Source organism: Rana temporaria, chromosome 3 (assembly GCF_905171775.1).
Source record: "Rana temporaria chromosome 3, aRanTem1.1, whole genome shotgun sequence".
Taxonomy (NCBI): domain Eukaryota; kingdom Metazoa; phylum Chordata; class Amphibia; order Anura; family Ranidae; genus Rana; species Rana temporaria.
The window spans coordinates 229,702,546-229,722,971 of record NC_053491.1 but is presented as its reverse complement, the minus strand read 5'-3'; the positions used below and the strand labels follow the sequence as shown (position 1 = coordinate 229,722,971).

Here is a 20,426-nt window from a genome sequence, read left to right as displayed (position 1 = left end):
AATGGTCCTTTTGGGCCAACACACGGCCAAACATGTCTGCTGAAACTGGTCTGCGGACCAGTTTCAGCAGACATGTTTGGTCGTGAGTACGGGGCCTTACAACCCTCTACCGTATATTATTAACAATTAATCAAATGTTTGCCATCTATTTCTGACATGGTAATAGATTTTTGATTCTGCAGCAATTTAAATAACAAATGGCAGCATTTTTCAGCAAAGTTATTCAATTCTGCATAATAAATGGGGTTCCCACTACACCATCACACAAGCATATGGGAGACAGGGTGGCATGTAATGTTTTCTGGAGTGGATCACTGTCTTCCACCAATAAATGTTGAGAGGAAACCAGTTCTATCAATAGCTTTAATGAAATGATGCAAAATTCCTGAGCTTATCTTAAAAAAAGATGCTGACATTTTTATTAACAAAAGTCGCAGCACTGAAAACCCAATATAATAATAAAACCGTGTGTTGCACAAAACATATTTCATATATAGGTTTAGAACATATTTTTAATGAGACATTTATTTAAACACTGGAGGAAATTAGTGTAACTCCATCCTAAATAAGTCAAAATGAGTTTTTAAAGGGCTATTAGCGTCTAAGCTAACTCTAGGCAGCCAGCCAATGATCACTTATGATTTTTGTCTGTTTTCCCCTAATGATATCCTGCTCTGGCATTGCAATCACGGAGTGTCTGTTACTACTGTGCGTACATACTGCTTTTACGCAACTAACAAATGTCCCTAATAACAACAGAATACATTTCGAAGATGCTGTATTTTCCTCAGGGGCTTTACCTGCTTTGCCGGGCTTGAGGCTGACAGGCTGGAACGCAGCTGTTAGAATGGAGGAATCAGCCACATCGGCATCAAGACCTTCTTTCCTACGCCAGCACACCAATATCACAGCTAGCAGCAGAACCAAGAAAACTGCCACTGCCACCACACCCACGTATAGGGCAACGTCCTCGGGAGCGCCCACAGCTGCAGCACCCAAAGGAATAAAAATAAGACAACATGAATTATTTTGTAGGAGACGCATTAAACCATTTAGACACATTAATGTAAAATTAGCATACATACATTTACATATTGTACTGTAATGCTGTACATTTTTTTTTTTTAGAAAACATGCAGACAATAAATTAATCGAAGGCCAAAGCTTTATTTATTTTGGATGGATTAGAGCAGGGGTGCCCAACCTTTTGAAGAGCGAGGGCCACTTAAGCAACTTGGTAACCAGTCGCGGGCCACAATGAGCAGAGCGGACGGATGACAGGTCACGACAACTCTATAGGCCCTCCGATCTGCTCAGATGGAAGGGGATGAATTCCCTTCTGTTTTTCTGATTGGAGGTAGGCGGGCGTAAACTGACATCTGTCGCTCTATAGAGGTGAATTGAGGGTCCCATTTGGTCGGGCTGATTGTGTGAAAAGGGCCTAAGACTGCTTTCACACTGATGTGCTGCGGTTTACCCACACAATGGGTGCAGTGTAGGGAACCTGTGTCTATCCTGCGGGTTAGCTGAACTTTGCCATAAACTCCGCCTGTGGCAAAAGCCGGCGCTGTAGAGGAAGCATCAGCTTATGGGGCTCTGCTCCGCAGCCGCTTTCTTCCTCTACCACCAGCTTCATTCACAACACTGATGCTGTGGTATGGCGGGTTAGGCAACCTGCGATCTGGGCTTGCCAACCCGCCATTCCAGAGCAGGAGGCCGCGGGCCGCATCAGAGGGCTCCGCGGGCCACATGTGGCCCCCGGGCCACTGGTTGGCCACCCTTGGATTAGAGAATGGTGTGCTTTTGCATCTGCGTCCCATTTCAAAGATGTTCCTTCACTTTATTTTCTGTGGACACAACAGGTAGTATATACATGTGAGAAAAATCCCTCTTCTAATCGGAAGAAGAATCTCCGGTGTGGCAGCGACAAACTCCTTAAAACTCGGTTCACACTGCCGTGACTTGCGACTCGACTTTGCCAGGCAACTTCCTGGTGACTTGAGAACTGCTTTGATAGAAGTATAGAATAGGAGAAAATAGAAGGCGGATAGAAGTTGCCTTGAAGTAGTACAGGAACCCTCTATTTAAGACAGCTCTCATTGACTAACATGGGATTCCATATGTCACGCAACTTTGGGTCTTACAAGTCAGGTTCCAAGTCGCGACAGTGTGAAGCAAGCCTAATACGAACATTTATTTTAAATCAGGTATGTAAGAAGCAAAGAGAAGGATGAGTGCTACCAAATGGACCATTGGAGGATTGCCAGATTACCAGCAAAGGGTAATGGGATGAACTGGTGTGCAAATGTGACTTCTGGATGAAAAACTGAACAACTGAGGGATAGGGCATGCTCCATGTGTGTATCTTACAGTAAACATTATATCACATGTACCGTAAAGACATATATACACACATATTGCACACCCAATTTCCCAATCTAGAATGTAAAGATATTCTTTGTCATTCTATGACATGGAGTTGGAGAATCACCAGTACATTCCTATGTTACAGGACCATACTATGGTTCACCCTGTAAGTAAACTATAGCATTACAGACAAAGCACGGTATATTCACTTGACGCCACCTAGAAGAAAACAAGCTTTCAATGTGTCCTTTATACTTTGCATTGTGAACAAAACGTCTCAACCTGAAAGCCCCGCAAGCACCGCCTGTAATTTGGGATCAGATGTGACAGGCAGCTAAGCAAAACGCAAAACTTATACTGATCTGGAATGTCAGTTCTTTGTTCAAGGATACACCTGTTTCAGAGAAAGGAACACTGCTAGTCTAATATATATTGCATGCTGTTTGCACTGCGCTGGTGTCCAAGTTATGAGCACCAATCACTATTTTACATTGCCTGTAATAGACCCTTTTAACCACTTCAATACCAGGCACTTATACACCTCCTGCCCAAGCCAATTTTTTAGCTTTCAGCGCTGTCGCAATTTGAATGACAATTGCGCGGTCATGCTACATTGTACTCAAACACATTTTTTATCATTTTGTTCCCACAAATAGAGCTTTCTTTTGGTGGTATTTGATCACCTCTGCAATTTTTTTTTGCCCAACAAATAAAAAAAGACAGAAAATTTAGAAGAAAAAAAAAGTTTTTCTTTGTTACTGTTAATTGTTTTTGTAAATAAGTATGTTTTCTTCTTCAATGACGGCACTGATATGGCTGCACTGATGGGCACTTATAAGGCGGCACCGATGAGTTAGCACCAATGAGGTGGCACTGATGAGGTGGCACTGATGAGGTGGCACTGATGGGCACTGATAGGCGGCACTGATGGGTACTGATAGGTGGCACTGGCATATGGCACTGATGGGCACTCATAGGTGGCACTGATGGGCACTCATAGGCAGCACTGATGGGTAGTTATGGGTGGCACTGATGGGTACTTATGGGTGGCACTGATATGTGGCACAGATGGTCACTGATAGGTGGGCACTGATGGGCATGGATGGGCACTGATGAACACTGATGGTGGCATCATTTGTCTGTACTGATCCATAATGTTGCCATTCAGTGCTCATTTGTGGGCACTGATTGGCATGCATTGGATAAATGGCTAAATAAATGACCACTATCTTGAAAAAAATTCTATTTTGACTACATTATACAGTATATTAAACATCATGGGCCAGATTCAGATAGGAGATACGACGGCGTATCTCCTGATACGCCGTCGTATCTCTAAGGCCGGCCGGTCGTATCTATGCGACTGATTCAGAGAATCAGTTACGCATAGATATCCCTAAGATCCGACAGGTGTAACTGTGTTACACCGTCGGATCTTAGGCTGCAATTCCAGGCCGGCCGCTAGGTGGCGCTTCCGTATCTTTTACGCGTTGAATATGCAAATGAGGAGTTACACCGATTCAGAAACGAACGATCGCCCGGCGCATTTTTTTTACGGCGGAAAGTTACCCCTGCTATATGAGGGGTATGTGCGGCGTATCCTATGTTAAGTATGGCCGTCGTTCCTGCGCAGAGTTTTGACATTTTTACGTCGTTTGCGAATACGGCCGGACGTAATTTACACTAACGTTGAAACCAATGACGTCCTTGCGACGTCATTTGGAGCAATGCACGCTGGGAAATTTTGCGGACTGCGCATGCGCAGTTCGTTCGGTGCGGGAACGCGCCTGATTTAAATATTACACGCCCCCTACCAGCCAAATTTGAATTCGGCCGGGGGATTTACGCTACGCCGCCGCAACTTTACAATCAAGTGCTTTCTGAATAAAGCACTTGCCTCAAAACTTGCGGCGGCGTAACGTAAATCAGATAGGTTAGCGGATCTTTAGATCCGCGTAACCTATCTGAATCCGGCCCTATATGTATATATATATTGTATTGCAGCTTACCAATTCTTAGATATGATGACTACATTCATTTTTTTTTTGTTAAGCTTTATTGTTTTTCAACAGAATACACTGTCTTGCAGATGTAGGTGTTAGAGAGTTGAAACACACCATTTAACATACACAGGGGTGCTTGCATTCATCCGCTTTTGTTTAATTATTTAAAATCTTTATCCCAAAAGAAACAAAACTGTTTGCTGTAATTGCTTATAAAGTGTTATCTGGCGTTTGGGTTTAATTTGTAAGTGTACCTAAACCTGCTAGTGCATCCAACACTTCCCTCTCTCAAAGACAATGGCGCTTTCCAAATGTGTTTCTGATGCTCTTTCATCCAGAGCATAGGCACCCTATTACAGGAGATGTGTTACTGGCCAGACCACCAGGTACAACTAATGCTGCCACGACATCTAAGGATTGGTAGGCCGCAATTTATTACAGTTTTGGTTTGGGGTATAATACAAATTTAATATTTAATGATAACACTTAGTATATGAATTTTTATTTTCCTCATCCCTGTATTTATATTTTTTGCCACTTTCGATGGCAGGCACATGGTGCATATCAGTGCAGTTACAGAGGGCACAGAAGACAGTGTTATTAAAGTGGCTGTGGGTGTATAAGTACACATTGGTGCACTGATGGCAAGCACAGAAATGCATGTAGGCATGTGCAGTCTGATTTCTCTACTGCAGGTGACACTCAACTGCAGCAGCATTGCAGAGGGAGAGGAAGGCATTGTTCCTCTATGGTTCCTAGAGTCACTGGGGCAGCGTCTGGTTGGATGCTGGCAGTCCATGTGACTCTGGTGGGCATCTTGGGTCAGACAGAGTCGATTTAAGACTCTGGCTCCTTGGATCAGTGTGCAAGTTTGTAGTCTATCAGGAACAGTGAATGCAGGCAGTCCCCTACTTGCAAACATCCAACTTACAAACGACTCCTACTTACAAATGGAGGGAGACAACAGGAAGTGAGATGAAATCTACCCCTAGGAAGGGAAATTCACTCCTGTAAGGCCCCGTACTCACGACCAAACATGTCTGCTGAAACTGGTCCGCGGACCAGTTTCAGCGGACATGTTCGTTCGTGTGTAGGCAGCAACGTACAGGATTCCGGCAAACAATCGTCGGCCAGACCGTTTTCCAACGAACAACTGTTTCCTGGTCTTGCTTTAAAACAGTCTGCTGGAATCGTGTCCGTCAGACATGTTCGGTCGTCTGTACACAAAAGCAGCGTACAAAAACCCCGCGCATGCTCAGTCCAAATGAGGAGACGGGAGCGCTCGTTCAGGTAAAACTCGCGTTTGTTTGGGATATGGCACATTCGTCATTACAAACCTTTTATTCTAGCAAGAGAACAATGTCTTAAAAAGGCGCACTAAACCACATTTTCTTGCCTCGTTTTATTAATTCTTCTCTTGCTAGAATAACCCCGTTCTCTTGCTGATGCAATTTCAATAGAGTTGTCCCATACTGAAATGTCACATTTCTTGCTTGTGATGTAATCCTTTAATAATGTTTTCTATGCCAGACGTGTGTTTTGGTTGGTGGTCCTCCATAATTTATAGTAGTCATTTTTGTAAAGGAATGTGCATATTTTCTTTTTTTTTTTGTTGTTTCTAGTTATGTCACCATTTAAAATAGTTTTTTTTTACATGTTTTTTTTATTTGTTAATTTTTTTTTTTTTTTTTTTGTGTTTCATCTGAGAATATTAAACCATGTTGGCACACCAAATGTCCCCCCCCCCCAAGGAGTGTGTCCTTTGTAAATTACCCATTGTATATTTATTAAAGGTTTGCTGCCTAATAATCCCCACAGTATAACAAACAATAGACATGTTTTCAAATGAAAGCAAAAAGCCTTTTATTCAGGCAAATGTCATCACAAAAAACAAAAAGAACGGCAGCACTAGAATAGATAGCAAACTATATGCAAACTTGCATTTCCAACATGGTGAAGGATAAACTTCCAAGCCTCAGGAGCCAAACACAAAAATATGAAGCAGCAGCACACAAACAAAGGAACCCAAACTGTGGTAGTACAAACAAGATGTCCTTTATGTGGAAGGAAATGGAAGGCAGAAAATCAACGTTTCCTCCTCTTTCCAGCCTTCCCTCCAGGCAGCCTTCCAGCGGATCTAACACGGGGTCTTGCAGGTGGGGTCGATGTGGCAGCAGGAGGATGGTGTTCCGCAAGCCGGGCCGGGTCACATAGCCCAGTCTCTGGGGTCAGCAGGCCCTTCTGCATCCACCAAAGGACCTGGTTCATCAGGGCCTTTGCCAGTCTTCTCTGGTCCTCCTCCCCTTCATTTAAATCATGGGCCAATGAGGCACTGAAGGCCTCTGTGGGGTTGAGGGGGGCCCTCATGATGGCGCTTGCCTCCTGAATCATGCGGAGGCTTGCCTCCTCCACAGGCCTCAACTGCCTTCTTCGGCCTGATGGCCTCACCTGGGGGGGAGAAGACTGGCTGGTGGTGGTTCTCCTGGCCGGGGGGACCTGCTGCAGGCCACTGGGCCCAGCCTCCTCCTGGCTGCCACTGACCCCGGCCTCCTCCTGGCTGCCACTGACCCCGGCCTCCTCCTGGCTGCCACTGACCCCGGCCTCCTCCTGGCTGACAGACACCTGAGGATCTGCCACCTCCTGGCTGATCTCTTCTTCCTGTGTGGAAAAAAAAGGACATTTTTTACAATTTCGCTAAATAAAACCACACTCATTTTCATGTTTTTCGTTTAGTATTTTCTGTTCATTATTACTTGAATACACTCTACTTCTGACCCCTGCAGTTGTCATCTCTGACACCTATTTGTCTGAACACTTTTTTTTTTGCTTTTTCCCAGCTTGGCTTTTTTTTAACAATATCTAATCATTAATCCACCAAGAATTATTTACGCAAGAAATATAGAGGAAACTACTATACCTCCTCATCGAAGGGTGGCAGATCTGCATCTCTGTCAGCCAGGCCCTCTTCCTCCGACTCTGCAGGGCTGTGGTCATCTGGGGAAGGTCCGCTGGAAGGTAGCATGGAGGAAAGGTTGGAAGAAAGACTCGACATCGTTTTCCTGCCTTCCATTTCGTCCCGCAAAAAAGCCATCTGTTTATAATACCACAGTTTGGGTTCCTTTGCTTGTCTTGCTGCTGCTCCTGATTTTTGGCTTTTATTAGCTTTGTATGCTCTCCTGTATGTGCTTCTGAGGTTGGCAAGTTTATCCTTCACCATGTTGGCAGTGCATCCTGGCACCCAAGTTTGCATATAGTTTGCTAGCTCTTCTAGTGCTGCCGCTCATACCTCTTTATTGCAATATAATGCGTGTTTGGAATTCCACAGGATGGGCGTCTCCTGATATTTTTGGAGTAAGGCCTCTATAGCTTCCTTGGTTTGTAGGAGGTCCATTGAATTTTTTGAAAAATTATATTTCTTTTTGAGTCTAGATTCCAAAAACATAAACCACAGAAAAATAAATATTCAAAAGGATCAGCGTTGACCTTGATCTAATATGTGTCTTCAAATTTATTACCTATATCTAATTACAAACACAGTCTCTCTTGTTTAAACAATGATTGGCAGCTCGGCCGCATTGCTTGTACCAAACATTGATTTGCTAGATGCAGAGCCATTGTTAACATTGCAGTAAATATTTTTAATATAGAAAACTAAACAATGCTTACAAATGACAGTATTCATCTAGGCACTCTTTCATGTGTAAATCTCATGCCCCTGACAATGGATGACATAAAAGACACTTCCTAATGACCTCTGTACAACCAACACTTGAACAATACTTTGCCTGATCTGAATACACCATTCAAAAACTTGTCAATGAGGTACAGCATTGTTCACATCTCTATTTTGTGAGGTGTCCAAAAGCATTTGGATACCAAAATAACATTGTGGTACCCCATAGACAGAATAGCTTAAAAAGGGTGCAACCAACAGCCCAAACCCCCATCCCATGTGTCTACATTTTCAAGGCCTCTGCTGATCACATTTTTAATTTCCTTACCTTCCTGTCTCTCGCTCCTCGTTTCTCACGCTCGCCTAATTACCGCGTAAGATGCGTAATCACGGCGTGCACCTTTTAAACACTCCGCGTATTTATTAAACCCCGCCCTCGTCACCTTTGCGAGGCCCCTAATCAATGAGTTTAGGAAATATGGCGTTAACTGTGTATGTTCTGTATGCGCTCGAAGATTCTCCGCGTAACCGACGTAAACACGTTGTTTGCATTCTCTACACTCCGCGTATGTATTAAACGCCGCCCTCTTCTCCGCCCATGGCGTAAGAATTCATCTTTTCCACGCCCATAATCTCTGTGGGAAAGGAAAGATGGCGATGTCACACGAGCGGGCACGATGCTCTCATGCCACAAGTGAAGGGACAGAGGCAGGGACGTCCCGATCAAGGCAAAGAAGATATAAAGCCACTAATATGCGGTTCCAGGAAATGGTGGAGTTAGTTTACATCATGCGAAAGAAGGACTATGATGGTGAATTAGGGCCATACAAGACCCCTAACCGCCGAAAGGCACATATTATGGACAAGGTGGCGAGGAGAATGCAGAGGCTGTTTGGGATCACCAGGTCCAAGGAACAGCTGAGGAAACGATGGTCAGACTTAAAATTGAGGGAGCCACATCAGATGAAGAAAATACTTAAAATTCTGCGTAAAAGTAAGTAAATATATATTGGGGTTGGGGGGGGGGGGTGATTGTCTGCAATAATGTGTTGCCATGTATATTTCACCATCTGCCTCCTTGGCCTGCTTGTAATTTTAAAGACATGTTGTCATTTATTTTTTATGACCTAAATACCAACATATTTACAAATAGTGTTCTTAGTAAACAACGTAACATCACATAGTTTCTCAGAATGGCTCGGTTATTCCAGGAACAACACACCTGGACATGGCTCACTGGCCAAAAACTTTGTTTGTAAACATTGTGTAAAAGCTAGTTCTAGAAAATAAAATTATGAGAATGGGAAAGGCAAACAGGATTCATTCTAAAAACAGTGGTAATAAAGCAGATGTTTTCACATCTGCAATGCAGAGCACCTGTGTCTCCCCAAATCAAAAATGGGTTTTGGTAGGGTCTCCCAGAAATACAGTTTAGGGGGGACATCCATGTGTGTCACTTTGCTAAAAAGGGGCAGGATCAGAGCTTGCCATATAGAAGTAATTGCTAAATGTAGGTTTGGTGAAAGATAAAAGTAACTAAATGAAAGCATCTTCTAAGCAATGTGTGCGATTTATGCTCTCCAATATCTGTGTGCTGATGAGTCTACATTTTTTTGGGTTTATTTCAGGGGAAAGAAGTCGCCAGCATTTGGAGGAGGCAGAGAGGGCCAGACAAGGCCAAAATCTGCCATCTCAACATGTGGAGGAGGAGGAGGATGTGGAAGGAGAAGAGGATGTGCAAGGAGAAGAGGATGTGGAAGGAGAAGAGGATGTGGAAGGAGAAGAGGATGTGGAAGGAGAAGAGGATGTGGAAGGAGAGGAGGAAGGAAGAAAGGAGGAAGGAAGAGAGGAGGAAGAAGTAATTTTGGACTTAGAAGTTATAGCAGATGAAGGGCAAGTGGCGGAAGAACAATTTGGCGAATTGAAAGAAGGTGGATTGATGGATGAAGGAGGAGTCCAAGATGATGGGGAAGTGGTGGAAGAAGGAGGAGTGATAGAAGATGATGGGGAGGTGGTGGAAGAAGGAGGAGTGATAGAAGATGTCGAAGAGGTGGAAAGGAGAAGCCCATCAGGTCAGTGTCACCCTAGCTTGATTCAAAAAAACATATGTAGATAGGCCTCATCGAAAAATAATGTTGTAAATGCCATTATTTTTATTTTTTTTAGGGGAGGAGGATGGTGTGCCAATATTTTCACGTGCAAGTGCTGCTATAATTATTCAGCAGGTAATGGAGTGCAGCACTGAAATGCACAATATGCGTGAAAGGATGGTTGTCATGGAAGAGAATTTAACAAATGTCCTTTTGGAATGCTGCACGGAAATGGACAATATGCAGCAAAGAATGATGGTCATCGAATCTAATTTTAAAAACATTATTGACATGATGGGCCGTGTCAAAGACTGAAACACCCCCCGCCCATCCCCCGCCCCCACAAACATTTTTACAGTTTTAATAATGAATACGCCAAAATTTGAAGATACACACACAGTGTGCCAACATGTGCTATCTGCCATCACAGAATATCTAATGTCTGTGCTTTGTGGGTCCAACCCCCTCCTCCATCCTCAAGTAGTTGAGAGGAAGGGGTTGCTCCCACAGAACACAGACATTGATCACCCATGATGTCAGATAGCACATGTGGCCATTTGTCTGTTGAACCAATGACATTTGGCGAGTTTGCACTGAATGTGTGTATCTTCCAATTTTGGCGTGTTCCAGTGTGAAAGCACACCATGACTGACTGCTGTTGTGAGTTTTTATATTTTTGGAATTGGATTTTGTTTCTTTTTGACCATGTTGAACATTTTGGGATACTATAAAGTTTAGACCATAAAGAATAAACAACGCCAAAAAATTTAAAATATATATATATAGAATTATAAATCTCTCTAATCACTGAATTTAGTGAAGTAGAGATTTGACTCCAAAATCTCACCTAAAAATTTACTTTTGGAAAAACACACCAAAAACAAAAAAAATGGTAAAAAAATTATTGTTTTTTGTGCATAAAAAATATGCCCAAAAAAAAAATTAAGGCGGTAAACACCCCACCAAAAATAGTCTATATATATATATATATATGTAAACAATAAATCTAACTATATTTGATAAAAAAAAAATTTGAACTTGTTAATAAATGTATAATCTGCATAATATTTTTGGTTGAATTACCTGAAAAAAAAAAAAATTATAAAAAAATTTTGTAGACTCCTAAGTACAAAAGCAGGGAGTAATGAAAAAAATATAAAATAATTTTTGGGGTCATGAACAAGCAAAAATTAAAATACTTGACCTCAAAATTTACAAATGGAGTTGCTTCTTATTTCTAGACTCAATACCCTGTTTGTAGATGAGTGAATACTGTGCAAAATGTGGTTAGTTACTAAAAGTGGAGAAATCAATTATGCATTAAAATGGCAGAAGTTAGTTAGAGAACCAGGAAGACAGATAAAAAGAGAAAAAGCATTAATGACAAACAACTGTATAAAGTCCAATGGTCTAATTATTTTTTATTTGAGAGAATATTCCTTTCTTTGGGGGCCGAATTAGAAAGAAATATGATCTGGCATAGCAATGGCCCCCCGACCCATGAAGTACTCAACATATTTGTCGCGTACCTCACGAGCTGATTGGGGGGCCAAGCCAGCGCGACCAGTGTCCAGCCCGGGAAGGGGATCTGAGGGTAGTCTTGCCTCAGAACCGATGTCGGGTAGGTACGTCTGGGAGTGCCTGCGTAAAAAGTTGTGCAAAATGCAGCAGGCAAATACAACGGTGTCCAATTTATATTCCGCCAGATGTATCGATGTCCTGAACAGGCGGAACCGGTTGGTGAGTATCCCAAAGGCATTCTCGACTACCCTCCGAGCCCTGGCCAACCGAAAATTAAACACACTCCTCTCTGAGGTGAGGGTCCTCTGGGGAAAAGGCCGCATGAGGTGAGGACCAAGCCCGAAAGCCTCGTCCGCTAGGAACACAAACGGAAGTCCTTCCACATTATCTTCATCTGGTGGCAATGCCAGACCACCAGCTTGGAGACGATCATGGAAATCAGTCCGTGCGAACACTCCCCCATCAGACATCCGGCCGTTCTTCCCCACGTCCACATATAGAAACTCATACTGTGCCGACACCACCGCCATCAACACAATACTATGATAACCCTTGTAATTATAATAGTAGGACCCCGAGCGGGGTGGGGGCACAATGCGGACGTGTTTCCCATCTATTGCTCCACCGCAGTTTGGAAAATCCCACCGCTGGGCAAATTGGGAAGCCACAGACTGCCATTCCTGTGGTGTGGAGGGTAGCTGTGGGGACAAACAAAAAAAGAGATTTAGTACTTTGTAACAAAAACATCCTACAAGCATCCTTGTGACAGTTCACAGTATTAAAATTGCATTAGAAAAATGTGCATGGAGAATTTGGGAAATGAAATATATAGGGCCACTTCATTAAGAGACTCCACAGCCCTCTGATGGGGACAATAAAAGTTTGAAGGGGGGGGGGGGGGACACAAAAAACAAAAAGTCCTGTTTTAAAAAATGGCAAGGTGGGTTTGTCCCTAGGATAGCATGCTGGACAGGTTAATATTGGGTAAAGGGACAAATATGCAGGTAGGTCAAGAAAAAAACATGTAAAAGCTGATATCAACATGCATAGGGAGAAAAGGTAACGTTAGTTAAACACACAGCATATCTGGGAAAATAAAAATAAAGTTAGTTGGCCACATTATTAGAGCCAGGAAACTTACCTTAATATACTCCTCATGCATAACTTTGATGATGGCAGCACACGTGTCCGGTATGATGACCCCAAGCGCCTGCGGAGAGATGCCTGTCGAGAACTTGAGGTCCTGCAGGCTCCTCCCAGTCGCCAGGTACCGCAACGTGGCAATAAGCCTCTGCTCGGCCGTGATGGCTTGGCGCATCACAGTGTCCTGCCTCGTGATATAGGGGGACAGAAGTTCCAGCAGACTGTTGAATACGGGGTCCGTCATGCGGAGAAAATTCCTAAAGTCATTAGGATTATTCTCCTGGAGTTCCCTAAGCAGAGGCATATGTGAGAACTGGTCACGCTGGCGCAACCAATTCTTGGTCCAGAAACGCCTCCGCCCCCTGTTTCTGGCCAAAGTACTGGACAAATGAACATATCCAGCAGCCATCCCATAAACAGCACCAACTCGCGAAAATTGACGCTGCTGCTCCATCATGGCTTCAAACCGGCCGGCTGGTCAGTCAAGAACACACTGAAACAGAAAGCACTCGCAAATCCAGCACTACCTGCGACAAACGCGTGACAAACAGATACGAGCGCACAGGATGCAACTGCTAAAGCAGAAACAACCTGCTAGCCTATAGCCGAATGACAACTACGTTACCGCAAGCACACGCACTGAACCCGTGAATACACGCTGTCAAAGCCTGGAGACCGAGAAGCGCGAATCAGCTCTAACCAAACCTTCACTAACACGAGCAAACCCGTAACTAGCAAAAGAGGAACAGAGGGCGGCGCCATTAAGTTTGGTCTTCCCCTTTATAGTGACGTCGTACGTAGTTTACGTGCACGCGTTCCGGTACGACGGTAATTTGGTCCGCTGGTGTGTACACGCCAGCGGAACCAAACACAAATCAGCCTTGTACGCCGGAAACTGTCGGGCAGACAGTTTCCAGCGCACAGATCCGGTCGTGAGTACAAGGCCTAATGCCGCGTACACACCATCACTTTATGTGATGAAAAAAAATGACGTTTTTAAAAACGTCACTTTAATTGACCGTGTGTGGGGGAAAACGTCGTTTTATGTCTTGTAAAAAACGACCAAAAAAAATTGAAGCATGCTTCAATTTTATGTGTCGTTTTTCAAAAGTGCACTTTTTACTTCACAGAAATTGACCGTGTGTAGCAAAAAACGTCGTTTTGTAAGACGTTTTTTCATCCACGCATGCCCAGAAGCAACTTCAATGGTAAAACGTGGTGGAACGTAACCTCACTTTGCAAGAACATTGTGAGAAAAACGATGGTGTGTAGGCAACTTCGTCTTTGAAAATTGAAGTTTCAAAAACGTCATTTTTTACTTCACAGAAAGTGTCGTTTTTTTTCATCACATAAAGTGATGGTGTGTATGCGGCATAAGAGTTATTATGCAAAAAAGGTGTCTCCATTGATGCTTTATCACCAGTCCATGTTTTCCTAAAAATTTTCTAAATCCAATTGTCATTGGGACAGGAAGTGAGATGAAATCTTCTGAACAGGTGCACAGACAGTAAAACAAATATTACAGGGGTGATAACCCTTCCCTATGCTATCCAAAAAGCTTTTTTTTTTCTGCTGAAGCCACACGTAACACATTTACATGTTCCGACTTACAAACAGATTCAGCTTAAGAACAAACCTACAGTCCCTATCTTGTTTGTAGGGAAAGGATAGGGACACACCATCTATCCTGTAAGCCTTCTCACTTGGGTACAGACTGGCTAGGCCACATTCCACCCCTTAATACAGACATTGGGCCAGATCCACGTAGCGCGGCGCTTTCTTACGCCATAACTTACAGCGTGTTTTCCGTATCCTGAAAGAATTTGCGCTGTAAGTTACGGCGGCATAGTGTAACTGTGTCGGCGTAAGGGCGCGCAATTCAGATGGATGAGATTGGGGCGTGTTTTATGTTAATACATCTTGACCCGACGTAAATGAAGTTTTTTTTTTACGGCGCATGTGCCGTCCGTGGGGGTATCCCAGTGCGCATGCTCCAAATTAACCTGCAACAAGCCAATGCTTTCAACGTGAATGTAATTCTACGCAAAGCCCTATTCGCGAACGACTTACGCAAACGACGTAACATTTTAAAAATTAGACGCGGGAACGACGTCCATACTGAACATTGAATACGCCTCATATAGCAGGGGTAACTTTACGCCGGAAAAAGCCGGATGTACGTTTGTGGATTGGCGTATCTAGCTAATTTGCATACTCGACGCGGAAATCGATGGAAGCATCACCTAGCGCCCAGCGTAAATATGCACCTTAGATCCAACAGCGTACTAAGACAGTCGGATCTAGCCCAGCTTCAGGCGTATCTTGTTGTGAACTTTGACTTTAATAAAAGTTCTATTTTCTGCAACTTGATTCTGGGTGTTTACTGCCACTACACCCACTCAAATGCACATCCGTTCATTTGTGGCAGGTACAAAAGTGAGCATCAGTGAATTGGCAGTGGATGCAAATCATTATTGCGAACAAAATATGAAACTGTACACGCCCTTTAGGGATACAATATACTAGATGTCAATCGTACACAAATAAATAAATAAAAATTTCTTTAAATTTCGAGGTAAGTTATTACATACAGTACATTACTTTCAAAGCATCTAACTCAGCCTACTTACAGTATTCGCATTTGTGCAGAATTATTTTGGACATGCAATCTGTATTTGAGGCTGGGACAAGGAGAAAATATAATCTCCATTTTAATTTCTGCATTAATGAATTTGATACAAATTGTAGTTGATTGCTATTCTTCACTTTTGTATTATAGAGGGACAACAAGGGCCATTTAAGTCTATAATGAGTAAATTCCACTTGCAAATTTAAGCAATAGCTACTTATAGCATTACAAATCAAACATGCAAAGAAGAGTTTTAAAACATGGCACATTGTAAGATTATTTGCATGTGGCAGATTTCTTTTACAAACAATTATTATTTACATTGTTTTTTTAAATACCATAGAGGTTGGATAATAGTTTAATTATATATATATATATATATATATATATATATATATATATATATATATATATATATATATATATATATATATATATATATATATATATATATATTTCTAGATATCTATATCAGACCAAAAATTGGAACAACTTAAGAGAAAAGAGGGACAGAATTGTTCGGTTCCCATTGAGGCATAGTTGAGAATGCCTCAATGGGTGTGTGTTTGTATGGTATTGAGTGCACTAGGTTCATAGTATAGCTACTATTATGAGTTTAGGCTCATTATGGTTCTCGTACCTTTATTTATAATCGATAGGGGACCTATATATTTACAGCTGCCAACCCACTAAGAGCCTGCTTTGAAAATGTCTGTCTGAATTTCCAGACTGCCATTCCTGATCTTCATGTAATTTTGCCATGTAAGGAACACACCTACATTACCAGTGCTCAAAGTCATGGTTAGAGCTGCATGAAAATGAATTAGCTTGTAGAAAAATCAACAATCCAATCCCTGGGGGGACCTTAATCAGCATTACGTTTTAGGGGGGAATTAATTAATTTGTAAAAGTCATTTAACTCTTCCACTACGGCAGACATTAGGCAATGATTTATCCTTGTTGAAATAGGATTGTTTTCTGCTTAGAAAGCTCATGAATTATCACTGATTAAACTGAGCAAATATTTTAAGAGGGGCTACAAAGAGAGATACAATCTGAACAGGCAGATAATAAGCTGGCAGACTACAAATGAACTACCTAGGTAAAGAAAACAATATTTAATTGTCAAGCTCAAGGCTAACTAAGAGACATGAATACAGTAGTAGTCTTAAAGCATATCTAAATCCAAGAACACAATTTATCATATTACCGCCTACAAATACTTAGACAAGGTGGATGCAATAGTTTTTTTTTTGCTTTATTTTCACCTGCTTTTATGGCAAGTAACACTTCTTGTCTTAGGCTGGGTTCACACTATTGTAAATTGGATTCAAAGCCAGTATTGCATTCCAATTCGCATGTCAGGAGACTATGATTGGCTCTTAATGGAGTCGGCTCTGGGACGGCTGCGGGGCGACTTGCACAGGGGTCATTCTGGTCTGTTTCAGGTCCAAATTCAGCCAAAAATGTGAACTGAAATCGGACCTAAAACAGTGAACAGGGACGCACCACTAGTGTGAACCCCGCCTTAGGGTGACAATGCACCCTCAACATCAAGACTACTTTTAGAAATTACAGGGCCCTGTACAGCCTACCTGGCAGCCCTCCCCCCAAGGAAAATATCAAAATTACATTCTCACTAAAAATACAATAAAATCATTATTAGCAAACACAAACGCTACATAATTTACAAAGTTCCTGCTAAATATTACAGATTAAACTGTATAAAGTTAATTAATAAAACTCTGTATGTAAATAAGGTCCTGGGGCTCATTCATGTGGGTGCTGTGGCCTGTAGTGTGTGAATCAGCAGTTTGTTTATGTGTTTGGAGCTGTGTGCAGTCAGCCTTATGCCGATATGCTATAAAGAACACAGCCACAGGTCCTAATTTGACAAGCGTCTGGATACAGGTGTACAGTCCCGAATACAGAAAGTGTGTATTCATGCCCACTTACTCACATCTGCACACTTGTAAATGTAGGACCGGTGGTTATTATGTTTGTACCGCCGCTGCATCCTCATAGAGTAATGCTGCGTACACACGTTGGTTCGTCTGATGGACCGTTTTCATCAGACGAACCCATCGTGTGTGGGCCCCATCAGTTTTTTTCCCATCGGTGAAAACTTAGAACCTGTTTTAAAATGATCTGATGGTTAAAAAAACGATAGAAAAAAAATGATCGTCTGTGGGGAAATCCATCGGTTAAAAATCAACGCATGCTCAGAATCGAGTCGACGCATGCTCGTAAGCATTGAACTTCATTTTTCTCAGCACGTCGTTGTGTTTTACGTCACCGCGTTCTGACACGATCGTTTTTTTAACTGATGGTGTGTAGGCAAGACTGATGAAAGTCAGCTTCATCGGATATCTGATGAAAAAATCCATCAGACCGTTTTCATCGGATGAACCGATCGTGTGTACAGGGCATGACAGGCAGCTCCAGCAGAGGCAGAAGGCACTGTCCACACATGCAGAGGGGCAGGGAATGTTATGTGAATCTTGGGAGACAGCCTAGCAATGTCTCTCGGGCTGCTGACACCCACATCATGCCCCTGGGCTAACAGTACAGCATCTTTCCGGAGAGCACAGTACTGTGCACTATGAAGCAGGGGTGGGGCTGCAGTGTGTAATCCTGGCCAACATGCAGAAGTTCAGCTTCTACCTGTCTCCTAAATGAAATCACCCTGTGGTGTGCTGTCTTGGTAGTGGTGTTGGCAGCAAGCAAAGCAGAACTCTCCTGATAGTAACATTTATGCCCCTCCTGCCCAACCTCCCTCCTCCTGTCTGAACGCTGTAAGTCCTCTCACGTCAGAGCAGGAGCCGCTGAGAGACAGATAGCGGGAGCCGGAGTTGAGGTGGCGGAGATGAGAGGCGGAGCTGTGCCCACTGCAAAGCATCATTGGTTGCTTTGACACCTAGCAACCAATGACTGCAAAGAACAGGAAGGGGGAGGGGAGAGAAGCAAGGAGCTCAGGCATGCTCTTATGACAGGAATATTCACTGGCTGCAGGATGTAAAAACACACAAACCATGCAAGGTTAGTCCAACAATCTCCCCTATTAAGCTGTTTTGTTCTGACAGGGGGATTTCTTCCCCCCCCCCCCGAGCTTTCCGATCAGCGCTCTCTGTCATTGGCTGAGAGCGCTGATCGGAAGTCGGTCAGCTGCTGGTTTTCCAGCATGCAAGTCCAACAGAAGCCGGCTTCTGTTGGACAGTCCAGCATACACATAGGCAGAATGTCAGCTATTTTTTTTTTTTAACTGGCAAATGTCTTACAACATTCTGTCCTTGTGTAAGGGGCTTTAGGGTTTACATACATCTTAGGAATAGTGCTATTTCATTTTTCATTTCATATTACATTTATGTTTGCTAGCCTAAGAAAAATAATTTATATTATTAATTAAACATTCTTTAAGGGTTCACACCGTGCCAGCAAAGGAATGTACTGTGCGTTCTTGTGTGATTCACCTGCAGTTCTGTGTGGTGCAAATTGAGCTTTATTAATTTTGAACAGGATGAACTTGTACTATATCGCACCAAAAGTAGCGAATGCACTACTTTTAGATACACACTGGATTTAGATTGCATGGTAATTTTGCATTGCGTTTGCTACCTGCATTTGGGGTGTCATTAACTTATTATTGATACCCAATGCAGATCACAGGTGAACTGCGTTTAGAATGAAGTGTGTTATTGCGAAGATAATAAAATTAATAAAAAATACCATAAGATTTGGCAGCCTTGGGTAAAACACTACCTCCCTACTGACTTTGACCAGTCTTTACTGTCTCCAAACTAGGATACATAAAACAGTATTCAAGATGTATATACTTGTTTGTTGTGAGCCAGACAACCACCCCGGGTGTTTATTATTTTTAATTATTATTACTTTTCTTTTCCCTATTACTATTATTTACTCTTATTCCTTTTTTTCCTGAACTACAGTTTGTGCATATCAACTATTGTAAGTTATTAATCGTAATGAATATTGTACTAGTACTGTACATGATACAGCATAATTTGAATGTACCCCATGAATATTGGACTATGTACTTCTATATATTTCCCTCTCTTTTTCCTCTCTGTTTCCTCTATGAAATTCTAATAAAAATATTTGACAAGAAGTGTGTTATTGCGTTCCCGTGCAATTCCTATGTGGGCATGATGTGAATTTTTGGGATGTTTTACTTTGAATAAACAATACATTCATTTCTAAAGGGATTTTTTTTTAAATGTAAGTTTATGAATGAATGAATAAAAGAATGAATGGGTGACTTGTATAGCGCTACACATGCGAACTGAATCGCCTCTAGGCACTTTTTGCAGCCAGTGTCTTCCTGGCTGGTGTGGTCATTTACCCCGTAGGATCTCGACACGCTTGGAACACACAGTCGTAAACACAAATTTAGTGCTATACATTTTTTTAAGTACTTTATTCCTTTTTACTCAATATCACAACATATTATTTTATATTTACCATCATACTTTGATACTCTTACACATTTTATGATCTGTCATATGCTTAATTTAAAGGCCCGAACTTTCTTGCTTTGTAACTAATATAGGGATGGAGACACGTCTTCTGTGCCTCATATAAAGTCCCGCCCCTTTTTATTTTCATGCATATTTACCATATGCAGACAGCAGATGGTGCTCTAAGCAAGAACAATAGTTCTCGGAACTCACAGATAGCAGCTATTGCTTAAAATGGATCTACATGAGTCACCTCCCTTGCTTTCTGATTAGAAACTGCAATGTGTTAATGAGTCAATTAACACAGTCTACTAGAAATAATACAGACTGTTATGGGTTTTCTAATTAGTGTCAAGAGTGTCCTATTATAAATGTTTATTTGCAAAATAAATATTTTTGACAACCAATAAAAATTATACAAAACAGTGTGTACACTTGTAAACTGTTGAACATATTTTAAAAAGAAGTAGTTCAAATTGTAAAGTTCTTTTAAGATAATCGGCCAGTCATACAGTACAAAATACA

At 42.2% G+C, this 20,426-nt stretch overlaps 1 protein-coding gene across 3 annotated transcripts in view; it reads right to left on the bottom strand.

The window, feature by feature from the left end:
- UNC5A (unc-5 netrin receptor A) overlaps positions 1-20,426 on the bottom strand; it is a 571,376-nt gene that overhangs the window by 103,192 nt on the left and 447,758 nt on the right. For all 3 annotated transcript variants that reach the window (XM_040344399.1, XM_040344401.1, XM_040344402.1), the window contains one exon: positions 801-986. In XM_040344399.1, the coding sequence (XP_040200333.1) occupies positions 801-986 (186 nt within the window). The remainder of the gene's footprint in view (positions 1-800; positions 987-20,426) is intronic.